The sequence below is a fragment of the Anser cygnoides genome, chromosome 1 (genome assembly GCF_040182565.1).
Source record: "Anser cygnoides isolate HZ-2024a breed goose chromosome 1, Taihu_goose_T2T_genome, whole genome shotgun sequence".
NCBI classification, from domain to species: Eukaryota; Metazoa; Chordata; class Aves; order Anseriformes; family Anatidae; genus Anser; species Anser cygnoides.
The window spans coordinates 185,282,274-185,307,580 of record NC_089873.1 but is presented as its reverse complement, the minus strand read 5'-3'; the positions used below and the strand labels follow the sequence as shown (position 1 = coordinate 185,307,580).

Sequence of the window (25,307 nt, the reverse complement as noted above, 5' to 3'; positions counted from 1 at the left end):
ACTAGATACCATGTTATGGAATCAGTTGTGGCCTTACATTTTTTCAAAATTATTTTTATAGACAGAAGTTGTTTTATTGCCTCTCCCTCATTTTTTTTCCTTGACATTCTGCGTCAGAGTTGTGCCAGCTTTGGTACTTTGTGTTCCAAGTAAGAGAAGTGCCAGTACAATATTGGGCCTAAATTAAAAAAATATGTAATAAATGATTTTTTTTTTTTAAGTGTTCCTTTAGACCAATTTCCACAAGGTGATTTTTGGTATTTCCTTGACAGAAGACACCAGGGCTTGAAACACACAGCCTTGACTATTTCTATCATGATTTCTAATTCCAACATATCAAGGGGACATTTTTAATTTGCAGTCTCAATTTGAAGTGAAAGCATGCACTAGAATATTTAAGATGGGGTGGGATCCATGCTTTGCTCCTGTGTTTGTGGACTGTTTTTAGAATGGAAAGTAGGTCCCTGGCTGCAGGTAGACTGTTGCAATATTAACAAACTTAATATTAACTGCTAGTAATGACAGGAATGAACACAATGAACACCTTTACACTTCCTGCTGCTTCCACAGCACTAATTCTGGGCTTTATTTACATTGCAGTCAGCAAATATCAAGACCCTGGTCTACGAAAATGCTGTGAAGATGGAATGAAATTAATTCCCATGAGGTTTTCTTGTCTGCAAAGACTATCAAAGGTGGCTGGCTCCCCTGGATGCAGAGAGGCTTTCAAGACCTGTTGTGAAAAAGCCGCAGCCCTCAGGAAGGAGGCAGCGAAGAAGAAAATCAGAGTGGGCTTGGCACGATGTAAAGAATGGTGACATGCAACTGTCTAAAGAAAATGACCCTTCACAGGGGAGCAAGGGAGGGCTAAGGGTTGTCTACTCTGCTACTGTCACCAAAAAAAACCCTTCACATTGAGAATGACCATATTCAAAGTGATCTCTGCTACCATGGTTCTTATTCCCTGTCACAAATATGTGATGGTGGGAACATCTTTGCCACTTATTAGTTAAGGGGAATAGGGGAATATTTTCTTTGTTTGGCAACATACAATTATTGAACTTAGAATTATTATCTTTTTTATTTTTATTTTTATTTTTTCCAGTGAAAATCTTTGGTCATTGATGTTGGGGTTTCTGTTTTGTTTTGTTTCGTTCTGTTTTTAATGCACAGGATTAAACCCAGATGAAGTCTTTTCATTTTCAGTACTTTTCACGCTACCTTCTCTCTGTCAGATGCCCTGCTAGACAGGGGAAGGTCACCAGCCAAAACCCTCAGAAGAGAAACCCCACTTTTGTCTTACAGACTTTGATGACCAAGAAGAAGTATTTGATGAAATGTCTCTCAATTTACGCAGTTATTTTCCTGAGAGCTGGTGGTGGAATTTTAAAGAAGTGAAAAATCCTGGAAATCATAGGTACTGTATTATTTGACTAGATGAATGCACCTAAGTTTGTACAGTAAAATGTATATAAATATCAGTTGTATATGTTATCTGATGCAGAGGAATTCAGAATATTTGCAAGTGTGTTGTCTCTACAACCGAGGGATTATTTTTTCCCTTACAATACTCAACGTTCAGCAAATAGCAATGTTTACACATATACATCCTTCTTAATACATTTTATTTTGTGTTTCTTAGTGTAAACAACATTGCTCCTGACTCTATAACTACCTGGGAAGTCCAGGCAATAAGCATATCTCCCCAGAAAGGTACACTATTGTTATTCTATTGGGTTATTCTATGCAGATGAATAGAGAATGTGTAATTTTCAAAACAGATATCAAGTTGACAAAGCAAGACAGTCTATACTGAAAAACTACTAAGGGTTTTTACCATGATGTTTACTCCTCTCTTTTGTGCCATACTAAAGCTGGAATTTAAAGGATAGATGCATGTTTACAAAAATGGGATGAAGTGGGCTACAAAGGAGGTTGTACTGAACACTCAGAGCAGTATTCTTTTCTTCCAAATCTCTAAACCTTCTAATTTATTTTCCACACAGCTGTTATCTTACACAAGAAAGGTAGTGGTGATAACACTGCTTTGTATTTTAATATTTGAGGGAGTGACTTCTGACCATCTGCAAACAAGGGTTCAGTAATGGTCACGGAGTTTGTTTACAGAGCGTGAAGAAAGGTCATTATGTTTTAAACATAGCTTTTGTGGGAAAGCTGGGCCACATTTCATTCACAAAAGCTACTGACATCACTGCCAATTTTTACCTGACAAAAAACTTCCAGACACTTTTATTTGACTAATGTTAAATGTGTAATTCTCAAGTATGTTGTTTTTTTCCTATCCTAGGATTTTGCATAGCTGACCCGCACACCTTTGACGTTTTCAAAGACTTTTTTGTGTCCTTGAGATTACCATACTCAGTTAAACGACATGAACAGCTGGAAATAAAAGCAGTGGTTTACAACTATCTGCCTGATGATCTCCAGGTAATATTACCATCAACTAGTGTGATAGATAGATAGATAGATAGATAGATAGATAGATAGATCAATATCAGAGACAGACTCAGTATAGGGTGATTCATGAATATTGCCACCTATGGCTAACAGACCAGAGCAGTGAGAAATTAAAAGCAAATTAAAAACACCTTCATTCCCATCTACTCTCTTCTAGTTCCGCCCCCAAGCAGCACATGGGAAGAGGGAATGGGGGCTGCGGTCAGTCCCTGACGCTTCGTCTCCACCGCTCCTTCACGGTCCCTCTCTGCCCCTGCTCCACGTGGGGTCCCTCCCACGGGATGCCGTCCTTCCCGAACTGAGCCTGCGGGGGCTGCCCACAGGCAGCAGCTCTTCTAGAACTGCTCCCACACGGCTCCGTACCACGGGGTCCATCCCCCAGGAGCAAACTGCTCCAGCACGGGTCCCCCACGGGCGGCAGCTCCCCCCAGGCCCCCTGCTCCTGCGTGGGCTCCTCTCCACGGGCTGCAGCTCCGGCCCGGGGCCTGCTCCTGCGGGGGCCCTCCATGGGCTGCAGCCTCCTTCAGGCCATATTAATTCTGCTCTCATGGAGGCAGAACCAACATCTCTCACTGGCTTGGCTCTGGCCAGGGGCAGGTCCCTTTGGAGCTGGTTGGAGCTGGCTTTTATCTGACATGGGGCACCCTCTGGACTTTTCTTACAGAGGCCACCCCTGCAGCCCTTCTGCTGCCAAAACTGCCACGCAAGCCCAATACAAGCAGAGGAAATTCAAGGGAGCTGAATGGAAATCACTTTCTCTCTTGCCAAATGTCTGTATTGCTGTTTCCTTTTTAAGCAAAGGCAAAAGCAAAAGCCTTGTGTTATATCTGTTTCTCATTTCCCACTCTTATCTCGACATGATGGAGCTGAGCATTTCCCCATGCGGTGATTCACGAGCCCTGACTGCAGGCCTTGCCTTGTCCCCACAGGTCACAGTGACGATGGATGCCGTGAAGGGGCTATGCACTGCAGAGGCCACAGAGAAGTCAGTGCAGCTGAAATTGCTGGTTAAGGGGAACTCTGCAACACCAGCCTACTTCTCAGTTGTTCCTCTGATTGTGGGAGAAATTCCAATTACTATTTCTGCTTTTGACCAAACCTCAGGGCATGGCGATAGTGTTAGGAAGAACCTCAATGTTATGGTAAGTAGAGCTAGTTGAGGGTGGACACTTCATGAATATTTATTGCTCCTCAAATATAATGTTCTCGATGTGTGGAGCTCTTGTGGAGAGGTTGAAGAAACACAAGGCTGGAAGCAATCTCATAAAACCTGTTTCTCAGCAAAGACTGAGCTATAACAGGGGGAAGAAAAAAAAAAATGGGGGAAGAAAATCTGTGGCGAGCTTGTAAGTAGTATACATGGAAAGACAAAAAGGCATCCTTCTACCAGTGGCATTGCAACAACATCCTTCAGACAGTCAGTGTTCATTTCTTAATCTTTAACTTCCACCTGCTTCATCAACATTTGCAAATATTCTTTTTCTTTTATGAAGCCAAGATTGAAGATATTCATCTAGTAATACTTTGAGAAGTAAGTAGCTTCTGCTAAACATAAAGTTTAATCCTATTATTGTATATCTACTTAATGGATCTTCAAGCTTAACAATTGCAGAGGTAAAACACATACAGGCAAACAAAGGCAATGTATTGGTTATTTGATAAATTGGTTCTTTTTTTTTTTCAGTTTGAAAATTGAACTTTAGCCTTTTCTTCTAAGCCTTTTAGAAAAAATTACTTTTCAAAAGTCAGCACTGATCTGCACAGACTCATTACAGAATCCAAGTAGGACACTGAGAGCCATTTTCAATCCACACGAAAAGTGCAGAATATGAATCTCGGTGCCATTAGTGCCAAGGTGCAACCATGTGGGCAAAGATAATGCATGGGATGCTGGGGACCTGCTGTTGTTACAGACCATAACTGTTCTAGAGATAGACACAGTCTAATAGTTCAGTGGTACACCAAAACAATAAAATTGTCTGTAGAAGAAGCTTTATTAAAATACAGGCTTTTTAATGATGAATGTGTGGAAATCAGAAGGGAAAAAACTTTGAGCTTTACCAACAAGATAAACTCAGAACTCGGTGGATTTCATAGAAGAAAGGTTTATATAAGTAAGTGCACCTGTGAACTTGACTTGCACAGTCACAAAGCTGAGAATAAACTTCAAAATTTCATTTTTCTGGTTTATCTTTGGTTAAAATAATTTCATCGGGAAATATGTCAGTAATAACAAAAAATCAGTACAGTTCATTAGTGTTTCAACTGGGAAACTGAAATTCTGATTTCAAGCTTCGTTTTTACATGGAAAGAAATTTTACTTCAAAATGACCTATTTCTGCCATCTGCTGGTATAATGAAAAGGTAGAGATCATGATTGTCTTGCAGCTTAATCTCAGGTGTGAGTGGTGGCAAAAGTTTTGACTTTTCTTTCTTCATTTATACAGGCTGAAGGTGTATTACAGCGAGAAGAACAGACAATTTGCATTAATAGTGACTGTAAGTTACACTTAGGGGTTAGATACAGATCAGGTCTGGGATAGGAATAGGGGTTGTAAAGCCTGATGTGAATATCTGACAGCTGTGGTGAAGCATTTCATAAGGTAAAAATACTCTTCAAACAAAACATAGTAAAAAACTTAGGAAAAAAAATAATTTAATTCTAAATGTTTGGAATTGATTTGTATTACATCTGTGTTTATAGGTAGCATTTTTAAAATATTAAGTAGGCCTCTATTTTATTCAGTAATGGATCTTAACATAGATTTAAAAGAATCAAATAAAGAATTGAAATAAAAATCTTTCTTTAAAGCAAAAAATATTGTTGATGATTGAAAAATAAATTTAAGAAAGATAAGCATCTTCTTTCATAACTTTCATTTAATATTTCTGATAACAATTCTGTTGTAATTTTCATCAGCTGTAAGACATTTAATTAAAAGCGTGTTTTAAAATTGTACTGTACTTTTTTATGCTTGAAGAGTTTTGATGTAGATCTCTATTTATTATTTATTTGCAGTAAAGTCCCATACACTGGATCTGAACAGACCATCTAATATGGTACCAGGTTCTGACAGTCATGTATTTGTTAACCTGAAAGGTAAATGTTATTTTCCATCAATAAATTTCTGTGGGTGAGAAGAGAAACACACCTTGTGTTGTTCATTTTGGAACACCAAGGCTTCATTTCTTCCTAGTTTTTTTACCATGATCAAAATGGTCTGCCTTACATGCCTGAGTCACAAAAGAAAACAGCCCCTAGCTTAATCCAGTAGTTCACCTCTTTCTAATTACTCCTTCTCTCTTGTATTGGATATAATACCTTTATGCGGTCCACCCTGCCTCACTGCGCTGAGGCTAACTTTCTGGGAAGGCCAGAGAAGAAAGAAGAGTTCACCTTCTTTAGTAACCCCACACTGTGTGTAGCCCTGTAGAAATTTTCTTTATTCTTCAGAAATAAGGATGCCAGACTCTGATGTATAAATTCTGGAAAGATCTGTTTTTCTGAAGAGAAGATATAATCATATATTAATTTAATCAAATAATCTTATACATACATATGCTCATGCATATGTATTTTAAAAACATCTAATATTCTTATTAAAGATAAAAAATATTTTTCTCAGGAACTGTACAATAATGCATCCTTGACGCAAAGACTATTCCATTTCAAATCCTTGTTCTGAAGTATGGGCATACTTAAACTCATTAAAGGAGAAAACTGTAGAGGAAAAAAAAATGCCCCAGAAGCTTGACATGATTAAGGCATGATTTCTATTGTTTTTTCTTCCCATCTGTGGGAGGATCAAGTCTGGTTTGACAAGACCTTTCTAGTCTGAACCTGAGGCACCAGTCTTTCCCCTGCTCCTTGCTTGCCTGCCTCTAACAGCCTCAGGACTCTTTCTCTTCCATCCTCCTTCATTGTCCCAGCCTCCTTCCTCCAGCTTTCCCAGGGCGTGGGAGCTCACCCTTGTTCTTCTCCAACCTTATAGACATAAGTGGCTGCAAACTGTTTAATAATGAGAAGTATCAGGCAACTGTGTAATCAGGGCGTGCTGGAGTGTCACTGTGGTTAGTATTGCATTTATTCATGTTAAATCAGTCAGCTTGAAATATAGAATGTCTTATGGCTTATGTCTTTTACAACAGGAGATCCCATGGGTGATTCTGTTGAAAACTGTCTTAATCTCAATGGAATTGAGAAACTTATTAAGGTGCCCACGGGCTGTGCAGAGCAAACGATGGTGAAGATGGCCCCCACGGTCTACGCTATTGAGTACTTGGATGCCAGCGAGCAGTGGCAGAACTTTAATCCTGAACGGAAGGTTGAAGCCATCAAGATGATTGAAAAAGGTACACAGGAAAAACACAGACACCAACTGACATTGGCTTTATCTCCTTGCATTGCACATTAACCATTGCCGCTTGCAAAAGGAGTGAGCATTGTCTTAACGCAGTCAAGCAGAAATGCCACTGACAACCTGTAGACAGACATGAGAAACAAAACCAGTGAGGAAGATTTAGGTGGTTGTCTGCTTGTACCTGACATTGCAGAGTATTGGCATTCACAGTCCACCCTCTCTCTTGCCTAATTTAGAAGCGGAAAGTAAAATATGAGCTGATCAACATTAACTCTTCTCAGATCAAATGGACGTAAATGGGCAGTTGCAGAACATGAATCATTTCAGAGTAATGTAGAAGTGCAAAAGAGATCAAGATGAATCATGTTCTAAAAATGCTATTTTCTCCCCCTGGGTCATAGATGCTGCTTAAGATGACCATCTCAAATATAGGCATCTCTGCTGCAGATGTCTGTTTTTGGCAAGAGCAGTACCACTAAGGAAACTCCCAATGGTAATCATACTATTAACACTTTCTCTTCCACACCTGGGTATTTATTACATGAGCTAGAATAACTCCAACTCCTTGGACAAAGCCAGGGAAGCAGTCTCCTAGCACAGAGGACAGCTGAAGGGCTGCTTCTTCAAGAGCCCACTGCAAGACGTAGTCCAAAGATGATGTTAAATGCACACCAAAGCCAGGGCCACAGCATCTGGAAGTGGAGATGTCTCAGCTCACAGGCACTAACACAGAGCTTGACTGCTATCAGTATTGTTTCAGGTATCATGGATCTTTCTAATTGTAGTGGTGTGCACATGGCATAAAGCCTACTGAAGAAGAAAGGTAAAAATGGAGATCAAAAAAAAACATGCTAATAGTTGCTGAATGGAAGTCTTTGCCCATTTATCTACGATTGTCCAAAGTGACATTATGTCTTGCTACTGATTATTTGTTGTAACATACATATAATGATATAAACAGCAACATTTAGTCTTTAGATTATGCTTTTATTGATTCTTATTGAAGAAGATCACTGGGGTAGAAAATGAGTTGTGTAGAACAGAGGCAACAACTCATGATTTTAGAGCCTTCATCTGACATGGGTAGGTATTTTCTATGTTTTTTGATTCCATGCACCATAAAGACAACAGCTTGGCAAATTGTCAATAATGGGGAATAAGCTTCACAAGATTCACCATGCAGAAAGTGCCTTGGTAGCTCTGTATCTATAGATACCTGCAATTTTCAGGTAGTTCTCATTGCTCTGTTAAATCAATCAAGATGAAGTAACTTCTAAGTCTTGCCTTTTTTTCCTGTGTAAAAAATCTGCTGACACAAGCATTTTGTCTTTGCTGTACCGGTGAACATCTCCATGCACATCTCCACTAGTCAATGCTGAATACATCCATGTTAATATAAATGATGTATGAAAATGGCCAAGAAACATGTGTATCTTCTGAGCAATTATATGGTGTCTTGTTCCTACAGGTTATACTAGACTGCTTGAATTTCAGAAGAACGATGGTTCCTATGGAGCATTTAAATCAACCCCCAGTAGTGTATGGTAAGTGTATTTTTCATAATCAGCTTTGGTTCTTTTTTTTTTTTTCCTAAAATACCACTACTATCATTTAATGCATAATTATTGGGGGTGGTGGTCAAAATTTGGTGATTGTGGTGTTGCCTATATACTTTTGTCAATGGATAGTGAGTCTTGTAAGTCTCTGTGAGTGTTTAGTCCTTGATGAAAGAGGATTATACTGAGCCCCAGATTATTTTGGATTTGCCACAGTGTTCACACTATCATTGCAAGCACATTGTATTGAATATGAGTCTACGTACAGATTGAGAATGTTTCTTTTCCCATTAATATACTCATCTATAAACATATGTCAGCACAAGTTTGGAACATTTTCTTTTGTGCAGGTTAACTGCTTTCATTGTTAAAGTACTCACAAGGTGCAAAGAATACATTAGTGTCGAAGACAATCATATACACAGCTCGATTGCCTACTTGCTTATTCAACAGCAGGCAGATGGTTCATTCCACGACCATCATCCAGTATTGGACAGGACTATGCAGGTAGGTCATTAGTATTAAGAAGATTCTGTTGCATCTTTAGGGCTGCTAGGGATCAAAAGGAATATTCTGAAATGTTGAGTAACAAGACATATTAAAAAAAAAAAGATTCACTGTAATGTAAGAAGTACAAAATCTGTAAAGTAAAATGAATCTGTTAATAGATCCATCAGAGAAACATGGCTAGTATGTCACCACCTTTATCTTTTAATCCCATCTTGGGTGATTTTTCAGCTGACCTGTACCTCTAGAGGATGTAGAAAACTAGCCCTGAAATCTTTTTGCTTGATAAAAATCATGCTTTTTATTGGCAAAAGCTATAGATTCAAACAATCATAACTTATATTTGAAGGGACCTCCAGAGGTCATCTAGTCCAGACCCCACTCAGGACAGGTCTAATTAGATCAGGTTGCCCAGGGCCATGTCTAGCTCAGTCCTGAGCACCTCCAAAGATGGAGATCCCGCAGCCTCTCTGCGTAACCTGTTTCATTATTTAATGGCTCTCATGAAAAGCAAAAATCCTAATATTTAATCAGAATTTCCAAGAGTATATGCTGGCCTACACATCTCCTATAAGTATCTAGAAAAACTAAATTGTTACTCTCTATGCATCTAGGGTATAAATACAATATGAACCTTCCAGAAACCATTGAAAATGAAGATACCTTTGCATTGACCTTACAAAGAAAAGAAAAAAACCAACCTAATTTTATTAATTATATATTTAAAATCACTAGTGTGGCTCTTACCCTCAAAGCCAGTTCCACAGCTGATGTAATGACGTTAAAAAGAACCAGCTCAGGAACTGGCCAAAAAGATTTTTAACCCTTGTTTTTGCTAAGATACTTATCTTCGATTTCACATTAGCTTCAGGAACTGCTCATAATACTTTTGTACAGAGACTTAAGTCTCTCCAAGAAAACAATCTGTTCTTCTCCAAAGAGCAAAGTTTTGGGGCTGAGTGAAACAGAAGGGTAATAATGATCCTATTGTCAAAGAAGAGCATGAGCAAAAGAAACAGAAAGAATAACAGGAATGAAAATGCACATCTTTAGGGGAATAAAAGTTAGGGGGGGCACTGTGTTTACTGTATTTATCTTATCAAAAAGCAGAATGGGAAATTAATGGTGAAAAAATACTTTTATAAGGGAAAAGTTCTGGGTTTTAAAGGGCTTTTGAATCTATAGGGAGTAGCAGAGAAGCAAAAACAGTTGAAGCCAGGACCAGTTCAAACAAAAACTGTAAATCTTTAACAATGAGGTAATTATATTTTTTATTACCAGATGAAGAATGGGGTGGGTTCCCAATCTCTTAACATTGCCATAGTAGAAGATATGCTATGAGATGGACACAAGTTATTGAACAAAATTGAAGGGTGAAACTGCGTGTTTTGTGGTTAGATGTTTTGACAAGATCTTCATCTTCATGAAAAGTAATTTTGTACGTTTAATCATAAGCAAGAACATGTATGTTTTACTTTTCCTTTTCACATTTCATCTTCCAGGGTGGCATTGGGACAGCAGAAGAGAATTTGGCACTGACAGCCTTTGTAACTATAGCATTGCAACATACTCTACAGATTTACAAAGAGTCACCTGATGTGGTAGGAAACCTGTCTTTTTATCTGTAACCTTGAAGGCGTTTTCACAATAGAATGTCCACCCCACTGTCTTAAAGTACTGTGGATGGCAAGGTAATAATAGTCTGTTTAATACATCTGCGGATAGGAAAAGGTGCAGTTGCCTAATGTACAGCAAGGTGTTTTGAGCTACACATTCCATCACTGATGGCTTTAATCACAAAGCAAAAAATATTAAAAATGTGTTAAAGATGACTGCAGTAGTACTCACTAACAGTTAGTAGGTCTCGATGAGCTTTTCAGATGGATCCTATTGTTTTCACAGGTACAAGCTGTTAGAAGAGCTGTGGCTTACATGAAAACTCAACTTCCAAGGAATACTAACTGCTATTCTACAGCCATCACTGCTTACGCTCTGACGCTTGTTCAGTCTGATGGCAGTGAAGCCCAGTCGGTGAAAGAAAAGTTAAGGAGCTGTTCTGTTTTTAATCCAGGTACTAGTAACTATTCTTAAAAATTCAACTAGAAGCGCTCCTCATAATTAAAGTGCTTTGAGCACTCTGGTATAATAATAAAGCAAAATCAAGTAAGTGAAGGACATTTAATTTTATAAAAATGTGTATGTATATGTGCAATACACTTAAGCATTTTAATTACATAATCATATATGTAATTTGTGTAATTGATATCACTACAAAATAATAACTTAACATTGTGTATTTTGCTTGTGATCTTATCTGTTACTGGAGATGGAACAAAACCATAGTAAATAGAAACTCATCTTTTCTGCTTCCCTTGCTGCTTACAAAGTTTCTACACCTCTAAAGCGCATCTTTCTCTCTGACCCTGTCCTCCCAACCTTCCCCACCCACCACACAAAAAATAAGTCCAAGTCAGCTGGAAAAGCAGAAACTTTTGGTGGGTTGTGGGAATGAGCAGCTACATATGGGAAAAGTCTAGAATTTGTGAGGAAGATGGAAGATGCCTTTCCCATCTTCAGAGCTCTCCTTGAGTTCTGAGTGCTTTGTTTCAGCTCCGCATGGACATCACCTCTTCCCCTTCATTTTATGGCTGGGATCAATGCTGAGTCTGTTGGTTGTATGGCTGCACTGCCGAGCTATTAGTTTCTCAATTTATGATAAATAAATTACGGTTTAATAGACATAGCTTAAATGTAGGGAGTTACAGGGATAATTAATACTTTTATCTCTGGGTTACCACTGCACAGTGCTACCACTCCATCACATGGACATCACTGTACAATGGGGTCATTAGACTGTGATGATTACATAAGCCAAAACTGAAAATGGCATATTTTTCCTTTCCATTATTTCTGCTTCCCTATTAATTCATTACTCTCATGACAGCAACTGGTTTTTGTGGTTCCTCAGTGCTATGACATGCAATATCTATTGTGTAGACCTTTACCAAGGGGATTCAAGACTGAGTTATTCTTGCAGAAAAGAAGCAGCGCTACTGGGGAAATGGCAACAATGCAGTCTCGGTGGAAACCACTGCCTATGCATTGCTTCAAGCATTGCTCCTGAGAGACCTGGAGTATGCAACACCTATTGCTACGTGGCTGATGGAAAAGAGGAACTATGGTGGAGGATACTGCTCTACACAGGTGCTTCACCATCAGCCCGCATGGCGTTTTGGGGTGTGGGAAGAAAATAGTAGATCCGTGATGACTTTATTATTTAGGTTTGAAAGCATCATAACAATTAATCCTAAACTTCTGCAAACTTTGGTTTATGAAACACCAAAGATTCTGGCCCCTTAATAGACAGTGTTATGAGCTGGCAAAGATTCTTTGTCTTTATGAAGATTTGTAATAGTCAAGGATCAGACCTGCAGTGTTTTGGGGATTTTAACAACAGAAGAAGATGGGTAATGAAAAAAATAGTCTGTGCAGATGGGAACAGACAGATACAGGAGAACTTCAAATCAGCAAAAAGGCTAGAACTGAAGAATAGCTTCAGGTAACTAATCAACCTTATGTACTGTTGAAATAACCTGGTATAATTTTTAGTTTTATTTTTATTTCTGTCTCACCTAGGACACAGTGGTGGCCCTGGAAGCAATGTCAGCATACAGCATACAGACACAGAATACTGGTTCCACCAATCTGACTGTAAAACTGGGAACACCTGGAAGGCAAAAAGACTACACTATTATTTTGACTGATAGTGATGAAGGAATTCAGAAGGAGCTGGAGGTATACAACCAATCATTGTTCCAATATTTTTTTCAGAAACAGGAGAAACACTGGCATAGGTTTTCTAGGTTTCCTCATGTTAAGCAATCATGATAGATGGGTCATGGTGGTTTTCAATAATTTAATCTGTAAAACAACCAAATAATCTTTTCAAAGAAAAAAAAAAAAAGAAAAAAAAAAAAAAAAAAAAAAATAAAAAAATAAAAGAAGAAGACAAAGAACCAGAAATCAACAACTGCTTAACATAAAACTTTAGAGGCCCTGCCCTGCCCCTTCAAGAACTTTGGTGATGTGAACATTCCCCAGCAGTAGAGAGGAGCCAGGATCCCATTCGAAGTCTTGATAAGGAGCGAAGAAGAAGGGAGCAGGGGAATATTCTGCTATTCAGTGTGTTGGGACCTGTGGAAATGTCAAATCCTGGGTACAGAAGGGAGAGTGAAGTAAGGAAAATTTTTTCTCCTGGGCCTCAGAATAGCAGAATAAGATGCTCCAGCCCAGCACATTAAGAATCCCATTAGACTTAGGGTCTCACACCCCCTTCTATAGCAATAGATTTCCCATGTCTCAGTTGTGAGGGGAAAAGCCATACAAGACTGTTAAGATCTCAGGAAAGTAATAGACCAGATGCTGAGCACACACTAAATCTCTACTTTTTCACTTTTGCTTGCAGTTTGACCTTGGGAGAAAACTTGAAGTGTCTGTACACGGCAGAGGAAATGGGACAATGAGTGTAAGCCATAAATCAGAAGTTAAAAGTCCAGCTGGACTTCTTTTATTCCTGTTTTGAAAACCAAGTGAAAAATTACTTCCCACGGCTTCATCCTTTCTGCTCCTACCACCAAACTTCTAAAATTCACGGCCTACCATCTGCACTGATAAACATTCACTGTTGCCTATTTTTAACACCATTAAATCCATGAAAAGTTAATTAGAAAATACCACAGATAGAGGTGGCTGGAGTTTCAAAGAACATTTTTTGGTGTGGATGGAGAGTTGTGTTAAAGGTCCCTGGCCATTTGGGGTTTGCATATGGAACTCTCCTGCTTATATCCATGGCAGTTGTCTCTGACTAGTCTGTGCCTCTGACAGACTGGTGTTTCCCTCCACACTCCCATGTCCCATCAACATTTGCTGAAGTCCTGGGTGAGTAAATCCCTTGTCATTTAAAGGACATTTTTTTGGGTTTGATGGTTGTGCTTTTGTCTTAGATATTGAAAATGTACTGGTCATCTGAGCTGAAAAACAACATATGCAACGACCTGATTTTGACGGTGGAAATGGAAGGGAAGGTTAAGTACGCTGGTGAGTGAACAGGGGATGTGGTTGAGTATCACAGGTGACGTGTTTGGTCAACTGCTAAAAATAATCAATGGTTTTAAAGACTCAGAGACTGGAAATAAATTTAAATAGTTTAATAGCTCTCTAAGTGACTGTGGGTGCAGAGGGTACCTAAATAGACATATTGGTACTATCAGTAACTCTTCTGTTACTGGAAGGAGAGTGGGGATAAACTCCCATCATGGTGTTCCTGGCTGCCATGCAGGGAAAGTTCAGCTTAGTTCCCTGGCTAATAGAGACCTACCAAGTGGCCTTAAAATGTTCTTTAGGACAGATCTGTTTTAGGTATTTTCATATGAGCAAGGCTATATTTTCCTTCCCCTGAAGTGTAGAATCATCCCCTCTGCCTATGTCTGCATTTTATTTTTATTTTTTTCTATTTGAACAGGTAACTTTTTGAAGCAGGGACTGTAGTTTATATATTAATGCATGGCCCAAACTCCATTCTTAGTTAGATCTGCTTGTTCTTACTATAATTATCCCTCAAATTTTAACTTTGAACCAATTAGGAATACTGAGAAGTGTACCACAAACTTTTATAAAGCCCATGGAGATTGCATGACTGCAATTTATCATTATACAAAAAGGAATCAAATTAGCAGTTCCTCAGTCAAATATATGCATGGCTGATTGTGTTTATCACCTCCAGATTCTGTATACTCTGAGGAAAACTATGACTATGAAGACTCTCCTGCTGCAGACGATGGTACATCTGAGCCCCTGTCTAAAATAGACTGGTTTGATATCCGCAGCAGAACGAAAAGGGATGTGGTCTCTCCCAGTAAAGCAGAATCTCTGCAATACAAAGTCTGTGTCAGGTAGGTCTGGAAATCAGCCCTTCATTAGGAGATACATTCATTTTTGTTTGCAGTTCTTCTTGGTTGCCCTCTTCATATCCATGAGCTCAGCATCCCACCTGGCAACCTTCTGCAGGTACACATGCATGGTGAATCTGCATCCTCAATTCCAGTTTCCGTACAATGTAGGTTTAGATAGTTTATGTAGACCTCAAACACTTGCTGCAGGTTATGCCCCATCATTATCTCACTGATGATGTCTGGCTCTTTGGGGAGACTCTGAATTGCCTGGCTACCTAATCATTTGAAAGAAGCCATTTATTATGAGAACAGAGCCAGGCTCTTTTCAGTGGTGCCCAGTGACAGGTCAAGAGGCAATGGGCACAAACTGGAATGCAAGAGTTTCCATCTAAACTTCAAGAAGCATTTCTCTGCTGTGTAGGTGATAAAGCACTGGAATAGGTTTTCCAGAGAGGTTGTGGAGTCTCCTTTCTTGGAGGTCTTCAAAACTCATATGGATATGGTCCTGGGCAACTTGCTATAGATGTCCCTGCTTGAGCAAGGGGGTCAGACCAGATGACTTTTAGTGGTCCCTTCCAACCTCACCCATTCTGTGATTAATAAAGTGGATAAAATTGGAAAACAGTAATAACACATTTACAGAGTTTCATTGTTTTTTTGGAGAGATATTATTTCCTTCATGGTTGCACTCTTGCTTCATAAAAAATAAAAGATATCTACTATTATGTGGGGGAGGAGAGAAGGCAGAAGTGGTATCCTGTTGTTGTGGAAGTCAAGAGAAGGCAAGGGCAGAGCTGTTGGAAAGAAATTCTCCAGTGCAGAGTAACACTGGAACGAGCTCCCTCTCACAGTTTGGCAGGGGTTGCAGAAGCCCAAAGTGGTATCTGCCCTGAGTTCCCCTTCTAGAGAGGAGCAGAGTGGTGGAAGAACGTTTTGCTCACGAGGAGAATTTAGCTTTTCCATTGACTTTTGGCAGAGCCTCAGAAGCAGTGTTTTTCATCCCTCTTCCCAGACAGTGACAAGAACTTCCCCAAAAGGGCAGGACTGGAATTACTCCAATTCCCAAGCTTCTCTCTTCTTGGTTAACCATGCATTCAGTGAATTGTCTGCTGGTTGAAACATTATTTTCCCCATTAGTCATTATGAAACATCTATCAGCTATCAAATCCACGGTTCAGCAAGACGATACTGAGTGCTAGGGCAAAGTTTAAAAGAAGATTTTGACCTTGAACAGTAAGGGCAGTATAAATTTAACTTATAATAATAAATTTAACAAGCCACTTTCCTAGCTCTTCTCTTTAGATAATGAAGAACAGAAACTTTACAAGTGCTGTTTACCTTCCCTGTCTTCAACCATATTTTTATGGTGGGATGAACAGTACTTTGAAGGTGATTGTTTCTGTCTATCAGCTATATATAAAAAAAAAAAAAAAAAAAAGCATAGATGACAAGCTCAGGTGAGACACCTGTATTTTGTATGACCATTTGACTAGTTTAGGTGAGTAATTTTTCCTCATGACTCTTAATGAGGCAAAAATAAAAATCCACTTAAGTGGGTTTTTGTCTCACACTTAGCAAACCTGAAGAACTAAACTTTCCAAACAAAGCTGGCAGTTCTGTGCAGATGTTCACTGCTGCTGGTCTCCCTTATAAAGGTCCACAGGTTCCAATCCACCAAAGATGTCCCTGGTTGATCTCTCTCTGCTGAGTGGCTTGGAGCCTGACACAAAGGAACTTGAACAGGTGAGAAACACACTTTTTTTGTGCAAGCCTTTATAGCCTTTTCTATACAAATTTTGTCTTCATAAATCTTTCCAAAGTCCATAGAATAATGAGAGTAAAACAGATTTGGGATATTCTTGTTTTGGAAAAATATTCACTGAATATGTGCGAGAAATGAAAAGCTGGTGATGAGCAGAGTTCAGCCTTTATTTCTGTGGAGTAGAAATTAGGACATGGCTTTGGAGGGCATTTAAATATTTTCCTGTCTTTACACATACTGCTATCCCCACTGGCAATGATCTCATACAGCACACCAGGATGGTGTGTCCTGTGCTTACAGGAGGGATGGTAAAAACGTCTTTAAGAAGCAGGGAAATGGAGCATATCTCTCTGTGAAGGCAGCTAGAGGTGGTTTTTTGTTTGTTTGTTTGTTTTTGTTTGTTTCTGGGACCTGCTGGTTTGATGGAGGTTTGCCCAGGTTTCTCCTTTCAGACACTGTTTCCTTTAGGGTGGAAGAAAGAAGGCAGAATAAAACAAACACTTGAACAAAGCAAAACAGAATACAGAGGATGACAGCAATGGTGCTACTGTTCTGTTAGGTTTTTGTTCCGATGTTGTTTCTTTGTTGTTTTCCTGCAGTTGGTAACGTCTTCAGACAAATACATTCAGCACTTTGAGTACAAGGAAGGAAAGGTTTTGCTCTACTTTGGTGAGGTAAGCAAGCCCAATGGTTTTGCTTTTATTTTTTTTTTTTTTTTTAAATCTTACCATCATTGTTTTTCATACTGCATTACCTTCCTGTGACTTTTTCCATATATTATTATTCAACAGTTCAGTTCAGAGAGAGTAGGAATGGGAAAGATGCACCTTCATCCTCTCCATTTCCATGTTATAGAAGATACAGTCTGTTTCAGGTTTGGGCTTCGGTCCCCAAAATGAGAACTCCTCTCTAACCAGAAGAGTTGCCTTTTATCTAAAATTAACAAAGTGTTATTTGGTGGTCCTGCAAATTTGACTGGCATGTGAAGTTCAATATTTCTGGATCAAGAGCCATTCAGTAACAAACAGATGTAATCATCAAACCCCCTAGTTTCTGTGTATACTGCCCTATGTTTTGAATTATGACTCCATCCTACACTCAGTGATCCTTGCGGGTCCCTTCCAATTCAGGTTATTGTATGATTCTATGATTCTATAGCCACTGGAGTTACTTCACATCCACAGCCAAAGCAGGGAGATCCCTGTAGAAAGCACACACAGAACAATTATTTATTTAAATATAAGACAACAAACAAATGAGTAATTTTATATGTTGTTGCTGCTATGATTGCTCTAGAGAAGCTGTATATTTATCATAGATATGTTGTCTACGTTATCTATGTTATCATAGATAGGTTGTCTACGACCTTAGCATTTTACTAAGGAAAGGGTACATACTGGCACAAAACAGACATCAGTACAGGATAGGCTGTGAACATTTGTTATGCCCATGCCTGTGCAAGGTGGCTTTAGGTAAAAGTTGAAAAGTAAACTTCAAATTATTGATGATGTGAATCAGGATCAGACACATTCAGAGAGGGAAGACTTTTGCTGTGCATATCTCACATAACTCTCTTTACTAAGCTTAGCTCATCCACAGTTCCAGAATACACATACAGATTGCAGGACAAGAGGCTGGAGAGCAGTCCCAAGGAAAGGGATCTGGGGGTTCTGGTCACAGCAAGCTGAACACGAGCCAGCAGCGTGCCCTGGCAGCCAGGAGGGCCAACCGTACCCTGGGGTGCATCAGGCCCAGCACTGCCAGCCGGGTGAGGGAAGGGATTGTCCTGCTCTGCTCTGCGCTGTGCGGCCTCGCCTCCAGCACTGTGTGCAGTTCTGGGTGCCACAGTACAAAAAGGATGTGAAACTATTGGAGAGTGCCCAAAGGAGGGCTGCAAAGATGGTGAAGGATCTGGAGGGCGAGATGCATGAGGAGTGGCTGAGGCCCCTTGGTTTGCTCAGCCCAGAGCAGAGCAGGCTGAGGGGAGGCCTCATGGCGGCCTGCAGCTCCCTCACGAGGGGAGCGGAGGGGCAGGCGCTGAGCTCTGCTCTCTGGGGACAGCGACAGGACCCGAGGGAACGGCATGGAGCTGGGACAGGGGAGGGTCAGGCTGGGGGTTAGGGAAAGGTTCTGCACCCAGAGGGTGGTCGGGCACTGGGACAGGCTCCCCAGGACAGTGGTCATGGAAATGAGCCTGCCGGAGTTCAAGAAGCATTTGGACAATGTTCTCACACATATGTTTACTTTTTAGGTAGTCCTGTGTTGGATTCAATGGTCCTGGTGGGTTCCTTCCAACTCAGGATATTCCATGATTTTATGATTCACAAAATCTCCCAATAAAATCATAGAAGAAAATGGCTTCTTCAAATTGAAGGCAGAGCTATCAGGATTAACTCACCGGTGCCATCAGAAACAAGCATTCAGTGGCTAGTATAGGCATAAATAAATGAATAAGGAACTGACGGCGGATAGTTCACTCATCACAACTATTTTTTTTTTCTCCAGCTCACAACTGGACCAGACCCAGACTGTATATCATTCGGGGCAAAGCAAATTAATCCGATGGGCTTGGTTCAGCCAGCAAATGCAATCCTTTATGATTTTTACAATCCTGGTAAGGGCAAAGAAAGATGATACGTAACTGATCAGAAAGAGATACTCTCAAGAGCAAACTCCAGTCTATTGAAAAGTATTTTTAATGCCTTTTAGTGTTTTAAGAATGTGAAACCTTCTGACTTTGCTGAGAGTTACAATAACCTGCCTGGAATTATTAGTACCACAGCTTAAGATTATCTAAATTGAGATCTTTTAAGGAAGGGTCTGTTATTGCAAATGGATTGGAAATAGAAACTTCTACACTCATGGATTTTTAAATAAGGTTTCGTGACATCTTATTTCTCTTGGTATTATTAAGTATGTTACATTCAAGCTATCTTTTCGCTCAAGCTTTCTATGCATGTAAGATAGGCAGCCTCAGAGGTTTGTCTTATGTACTGTGCTTGCTGGGGAACCAGTCTCATTCCCCATTCAAAGAAAATTAAATGCAAATCATCCCCATTTGCCAGAATCATTAAAACAATATTTGAAAATTAGGTCAAACATCTGCTTTGCCTGAAGCTGAGGAATTCCTGATAGCTTACACTACTTAAAGTTTTGTTCATGCTGACTTTTTGATCTGTTGGCTATGGATACTAGGTTTAAACCATTAACTGGTGTAAAACTTGTGATCTAATCTCCCTCCTCTGATACAGTGCAGCGCTTATTGCTGCACTATTGCCAAAACATGATTTTTTAGGATGGATGTTTTTCAGAGAGAAGAAAAAGAAGGGGGGGGGGGGGGGGGGGGGTAGAGCACAACTTAAAAAAAACAACAATACAAAAAGCAACAAGAACAACAACAGGAAAAAGCAACCCAGGTTCTTGTCCAGCTGAAAGTCAAGGTGATCCCTCTACTGTAGGTGTTTAGGCTACAGGTCTTTGTGGTACACGGTACATCTCACCGTTTAGCGCTCTGACTTGTCTGGACCAGGGAAAAGCTGAGCTGCAAATGTTCTTTCTACTGCTTAAGTTCTTCCACATGAGATCTGTAAGCCAATCCATTTTATTTCTTTTCCACAGACAGAAGGTGCAGTGTCTTCTACAGTGCTCCCCAGCACAGCGCCATGCTTTCCAAGGTGTGTCATGCCGATGCTTGCCAGTGTGCAGAAGGTAAGGAATAACTAAATACGCCAATTTAAAAGAAACATTAATATGAGAATTGTTATGCCCAGAAAGGACCATTACATTTAGCTTAATGCATAACACAGGACACAAAGTGTCCTCTAGTATACTTGGTACCAAACTAAAAACTTTTGTTTTGAAGACATCCATGATTGTTTTGATAGTTGATATATATAAACATATGTATATGTACATAAAAAAAAAAAGAGCCGCACTTCTAACAGTCATTCTGCTGTTTTATTTTGTTCTCTCTTATAATGTTGAATGGATGAGTAAGTGTATGCTATATCTATCTAAATATCCATACCTGCAGAAACAGATATATCATTTATTTTCTTCATTCTAGGTCCCTGCCCAAGACAAAAATCAACTTTCAGTAAAACTGTAACAGAAAACACACGTTTTAATTTTGTGTGCTACCAACCTATTGCAGATTATGGTAAGGCATGAAAGACAATTGTTGATGTGTTTTAAAAACAATTAATTTCAAAAAATATGAATAATTTTGAAGCCTTATATGCCTAGACCTTTCCTGATATGAGTAGAGTTTCTGCATCTGGCCTGGGGGGTGAGAAGATGAAGTAAAGCCATCCAGGTGTGAAGGGGAAAAGTAAAGACCTCTAATAGCTGTAGTGGTATGTTGAAGAAGGAAGAGTGGATTACATTGCATTGCAGGGTTTAGGAAAGACCGGTGGTGTGGGTATCATCAACCCCATGATCTGTAATGTCACAGGATGGAGATAGAGAGTAGTTTTTACAGACAACATTCCATAGTTTAGCAGCTCCTTCGGCTAGGTGTTATCGAGTTAGGTGAATATTTTCTCTGGTTAAATTGCCTTTCTGGACTCTTCTTCGAGTAGAAAGTTGGAAACGCTACTGGAGGAAAACTTTCAACAGCTTTGGTGATTTAGATACGATCAGAAGGATGGGAAAAAAAGTGAGAACTGAATCACAAACGATCTTATTCTAAAAAGTATATAGGCAAAGGGAATACAAATCTAGAGGTTGATGATTTGTAGCTTTCTTTCTAAAAGCATATTAGGTACACAGCATAATTATCTTGTTGTCTTTTATGATCTTATGATTTGTGAATGGATGATACACTGACCTCTACACTGACATCTGGTGAAAGCATACCTATTTTTCAGTTCTGTATGTAACTTCATGTTTCTACCCAGCCTCACAAAGTTATTGTCTGTTTCAGTGTATGAGGTGGAGCTCCTCAACAGTACACAGAAGAATGTTTTTGATTACTATGAGGTCAAAATCCTGAGAATCCTTAAAGTCAGTAAGTATTAAAATGTTTGGCTCCTTTAGTTCACCTGTAGGAAATGTTGATTAAATGCTAGCCAGCAGTAGCCATACAGGTGCCTTCTCGTGCTGCCAGAAGTACAATCAAATATATTTATACATTAAGCCTGAAAGTAGACTGATTTCTTGAAAAACTCCAAGGTTGCTTTGGTTCACATTGTGCAGCAGTCCCAGAGCACATGACCTTCACTCCCTTCAAATGAAACTATTCCAGAAGATACATTACAGTTGCATTCAGTCCCTGGCTCCAAATTGGAGCTAGTCTATAGTAAACCCTACAAGAAATGTGTGGATATTAGGTCCTCTGTATCAACTATTTCATTCTGCAGACTGTTGATCCACATTTTTTCTACTGTAGATGTATCCAGTAGCTTCTGTTTTGATATGGGATGAAGGTATGAAGTACTCAGTTTGTTACTCAGTTGATCACTAAGCACTTGCAACCCTTGCAGAACAGGCTAAGACTTGTCCACAGCGACTTGCCAGTATTGGATGACTTGAAATCAATGAACACAGGAAAACTTCCAAGACATTGATTTAATAGTTGAGATAACAAAAGAAGCAGCCTTTCTCTCTATTTCTTAGGTTGCAGTGTAAATATTTACACAGCTCTCAGAAAATGTCCTTTTGCAGACCTGCCTTCCCAGCTGTCTCTATGTGAATGTTACTTTATCAGCAGCATCAGTGAACACTGATATTCTTCAAAACTGTTTCTGAGAAGGCTGTCAGATGATTTCTCAGACTTCATCCACCAGGCCATCATGTGGTTGTCAGTTTTGAGTTTGGCAGACAGAGACTGTCTTTAAAGAACAACTTTAAAGGTTTCAAAATCTTCAGTGCCTTGAACAGAATTATTATCTCACTCCCTTGATCTTTGCCCAGAGGGTTGGTGATATCACCCAGTACTTTACAGCACACAATGTGATCTGTGCACCACATCCAGTTACTATCAGAAAATCAGATCCGTACTTCATGTGTCCAGAGACAGCATTGGTGATGCCCAGGGTTTTCCATATGCAGGGAAATCACAATATAATTCAGGGATCAAAACACTGGCTTTGGGAATTTACAATACCATGATGGAAAATTTCATTAATCCCCCTAGAATACCTACAGACTCTAAAGCATTTAGAGTTCTGGCCCTCATTGCATTTGTTCTTGCAACTCATGGGCAAGCGCTGGAAAGATTTTGCTTCTTGGCACTTAAAGGGGATTTTCTTTGAATCTCAATTTGAACAGAAGAGGTGACTTCTCACATTCCCACTTCCTTCTTTAAAATACTCTTTGGTTTGTGTGGTAGGAGGCAGCTTATGAGCATCAGTAGGTTTTGAAGGCTTTCAGCAGGGTTGGGAAAGACTGGGAAGTGACATTAAGCCATGATATGACGAAAAAGCAAGATGTTGCATTCAAATCAGCAAATCACTGAACTAGAATTGTTATCTTCTGTATTTTCTGTGGCTGTTTTGAGTGAGGCTTGTCACTGCTGCCATCATCAAGGGCAGATGAGAATTAGCAGAATGAATTCTCATTTTCTGGACTCCAGGCATTATTTCAGTAAGAATCCTTGCAGATAGAAGTTGGTTCAGAAGAGAGATGGAAAAATTTATTTGTGTTTTGGAGTCAGCAAAAGAGAATGTGCACTCCCTGGATTATTTTGATTATTAAAATAACTGCATGTGTTTTGGATTTCTAATGTTTATGCTTTCCTATGAATCCTTTATGGGAACAGTATGGCAAATACAAAATAGCACAGAATTCTTTTTTTTTTCTTTCCCATTTTTTTATTTACCATTATGCTTTCTAAAGCTTGAAGTAATTTTTCCATACATTCTGCTTGGAAAGTTTTTTGTTTGTTTGTTTTTAAATTGGAGATTGAAAATTGCAAATTACATAACTGTTAAAGTAACTGCTCAAAGGCCTACAATCCCCAGAGACTGAACTCTGTCAGGACACTTGTGAAGCATACGAGGTGAGAAGTACCATGGTAATTTAAACACAATGAACCTGAGGCAAAACACTGTAATTTTCTCAAGTATTTCTGATCCATCTCTTCATCCCTTTATATTCTTTGAACAACATGAAAATTCAGTTCATCATGTAGCACAGAACAACAGAAAGTCATTATATGAGAAAATCTACAGTACTGAATTATTCTTCAGATATATGCAAATGTAAAACAGCATACAGTACTGAAAACTGACTTTTCTCTGGCCTGTAAGTACCATATGTAAAATTAATGCAAGTTTTAACTAGGAAATTGATAAGGTTCTTAGTGCTAGGTTTGACAGTTTAACATTCTATGTCAAATTCTCTGAAATCTTGTTAGTGTTAAAAAATTTTTTATTCTTCAGGTTTTTATCCTATTCCTAGGATTTCATTTTGAATACTAAACTTTTCATACCTGTAATACAGTATTTCAGATAGAGGAGGCTGCACAAGTTTCTGTTAGTTGATACACTGTGATGTTTTACCTGCAATCTAATTTGGTTTGTCTTTGGATTGGTCACCACCACTGTGCACAGTGCTTTGTATTATAGTTAGAAAGAATGTGAGAAATTAACATACTGATGTTATCTGCTTTTTTTTGCTTTTTGCTTTTTTTTTTTTCAAATGGACTTTGTAAACTGTGTTCTAGCCAAAAAATGCAGTATCCTCATGACCTGTGTTAGCTTGCTGAAGAAGTATCTTTCCAGTTCTCATGTCAGTGCACCAATGGGCAGTGCAGCTCTTGAATGAATAATCATCTGGGCCAGAATCCAGACCACAATCTTTTAAGTCATTTTAATGTGGAGATCACTAAGCACATGTCCTATATAACAGCTTCAGGAGGAACAACGTAGGGGGGTAAAACAGTGAAATTCAGTTCAAGCACACTAAGTAGCGTGAGTTTTTAAAACTACCTGCTGCACTGTTGAGCCACAAGGCACTTGAATTTAGTTTGCTAGCTTTTAAGACCACTATAAACCCGAGCAATCTGAAATATAATACAGTATGTTTTCTTTTTTCCTTTGACTTTTTTTTTGAATCTCTAAGATTTAAAGAAACCCAATAAGATTTGAAAGATCTCTGTAGCAAAAGCTGCTTCAATAACTATTAAGTAGTTTAAGGCATCCAGCAAAGAAAAAAATGACTTGCTTTTAGCTGGGTAATGTTAGTATGTCCTACTACAGCGTGGCCATTTACTGCCAAATGAGATATAATCTTGGCTTAGCAGTGGAGTAAATAACCACAAAGGTTTGTGTCCTGTGGGCTATGGCTCTGCTCTTTATCATGAAATTTTATGGATTTTTCTCTTCTCATGTCACAGCTGCTGATGAAAGCGTCCAAGTGGGTGCCCATCGACAGTTCCTAAAACGCTCCACTTGCAAACTAAACATGGTACCTGGCAAACGGTACCTTCTCATGGGGAAAGATGGGCAAACTGTTGATTGCAACGACAAGTAAGTGCATAGTTCCTGAGCCACAAGAGACTGCTATCTTGGATCATGAATCGAAATGGTACTCAAACTATCAGAATGCCTCCAGAAAGCAAAAGAAGGGACAGATTTCTCAGGGACTGACTCTGCTGCCTTTACTAAAATGCAGCGTACCACTCCATAGTCAAAAGGGCAGCTGTAAGGAACAGCTGAGCCACCCAAATCTAGAGACTATGTCTAAAAGG

The 25,307-nt window shown here is 39.3% G+C and overlaps 1 protein-coding gene across 1 annotated transcript in view; it reads left to right on the top strand.

The window, feature by feature from the left end:
• The window catches only part of LOC106043254 (complement C4-A-like), a 57,478-nt gene that overhangs the window by 31,052 nt on the left and 1,119 nt on the right, over window positions 1-25,307 (top strand). Inside the window, exons 18-41 of the mRNA XM_013192615.3 lie at window positions 601-804; window positions 1,306-1,417; window positions 1,643-1,713; window positions 2,309-2,448; window positions 3,408-3,620; window positions 4,926-4,977; window positions 5,498-5,578; window positions 6,628-6,831; window positions 8,308-8,383; window positions 8,746-8,902; window positions 10,405-10,503; window positions 10,805-10,973; window positions 11,940-12,106; window positions 12,539-12,697; window positions 13,368-13,427; window positions 13,906-13,999; window positions 14,685-14,853; window positions 16,509-16,596; window positions 17,215-17,289; window positions 19,121-19,229; window positions 20,234-20,323; window positions 20,682-20,774; window positions 21,540-21,623; window positions 24,954-25,086. Coding sequence (XP_013048069.3) covers window positions 601-804; window positions 1,306-1,417; window positions 1,643-1,713; window positions 2,309-2,448; window positions 3,408-3,620; window positions 4,926-4,977; window positions 5,498-5,578; window positions 6,628-6,831; window positions 8,308-8,383; window positions 8,746-8,902; window positions 10,405-10,503; window positions 10,805-10,973; window positions 11,940-12,106; window positions 12,539-12,697; window positions 13,368-13,427; window positions 13,906-13,999; window positions 14,685-14,853; window positions 16,509-16,596; window positions 17,215-17,289; window positions 19,121-19,229; window positions 20,234-20,323; window positions 20,682-20,774; window positions 21,540-21,623; window positions 24,954-25,086 — 2,899 coding nt within the window. The remainder of the gene's footprint in view (window positions 1-600; window positions 805-1,305; window positions 1,418-1,642; window positions 1,714-2,308; window positions 2,449-3,407; window positions 3,621-4,925; window positions 4,978-5,497; window positions 5,579-6,627; window positions 6,832-8,307; window positions 8,384-8,745; window positions 8,903-10,404; window positions 10,504-10,804; window positions 10,974-11,939; window positions 12,107-12,538; window positions 12,698-13,367; window positions 13,428-13,905; window positions 14,000-14,684; window positions 14,854-16,508; window positions 16,597-17,214; window positions 17,290-19,120; window positions 19,230-20,233; window positions 20,324-20,681; window positions 20,775-21,539; window positions 21,624-24,953; window positions 25,087-25,307) is intronic.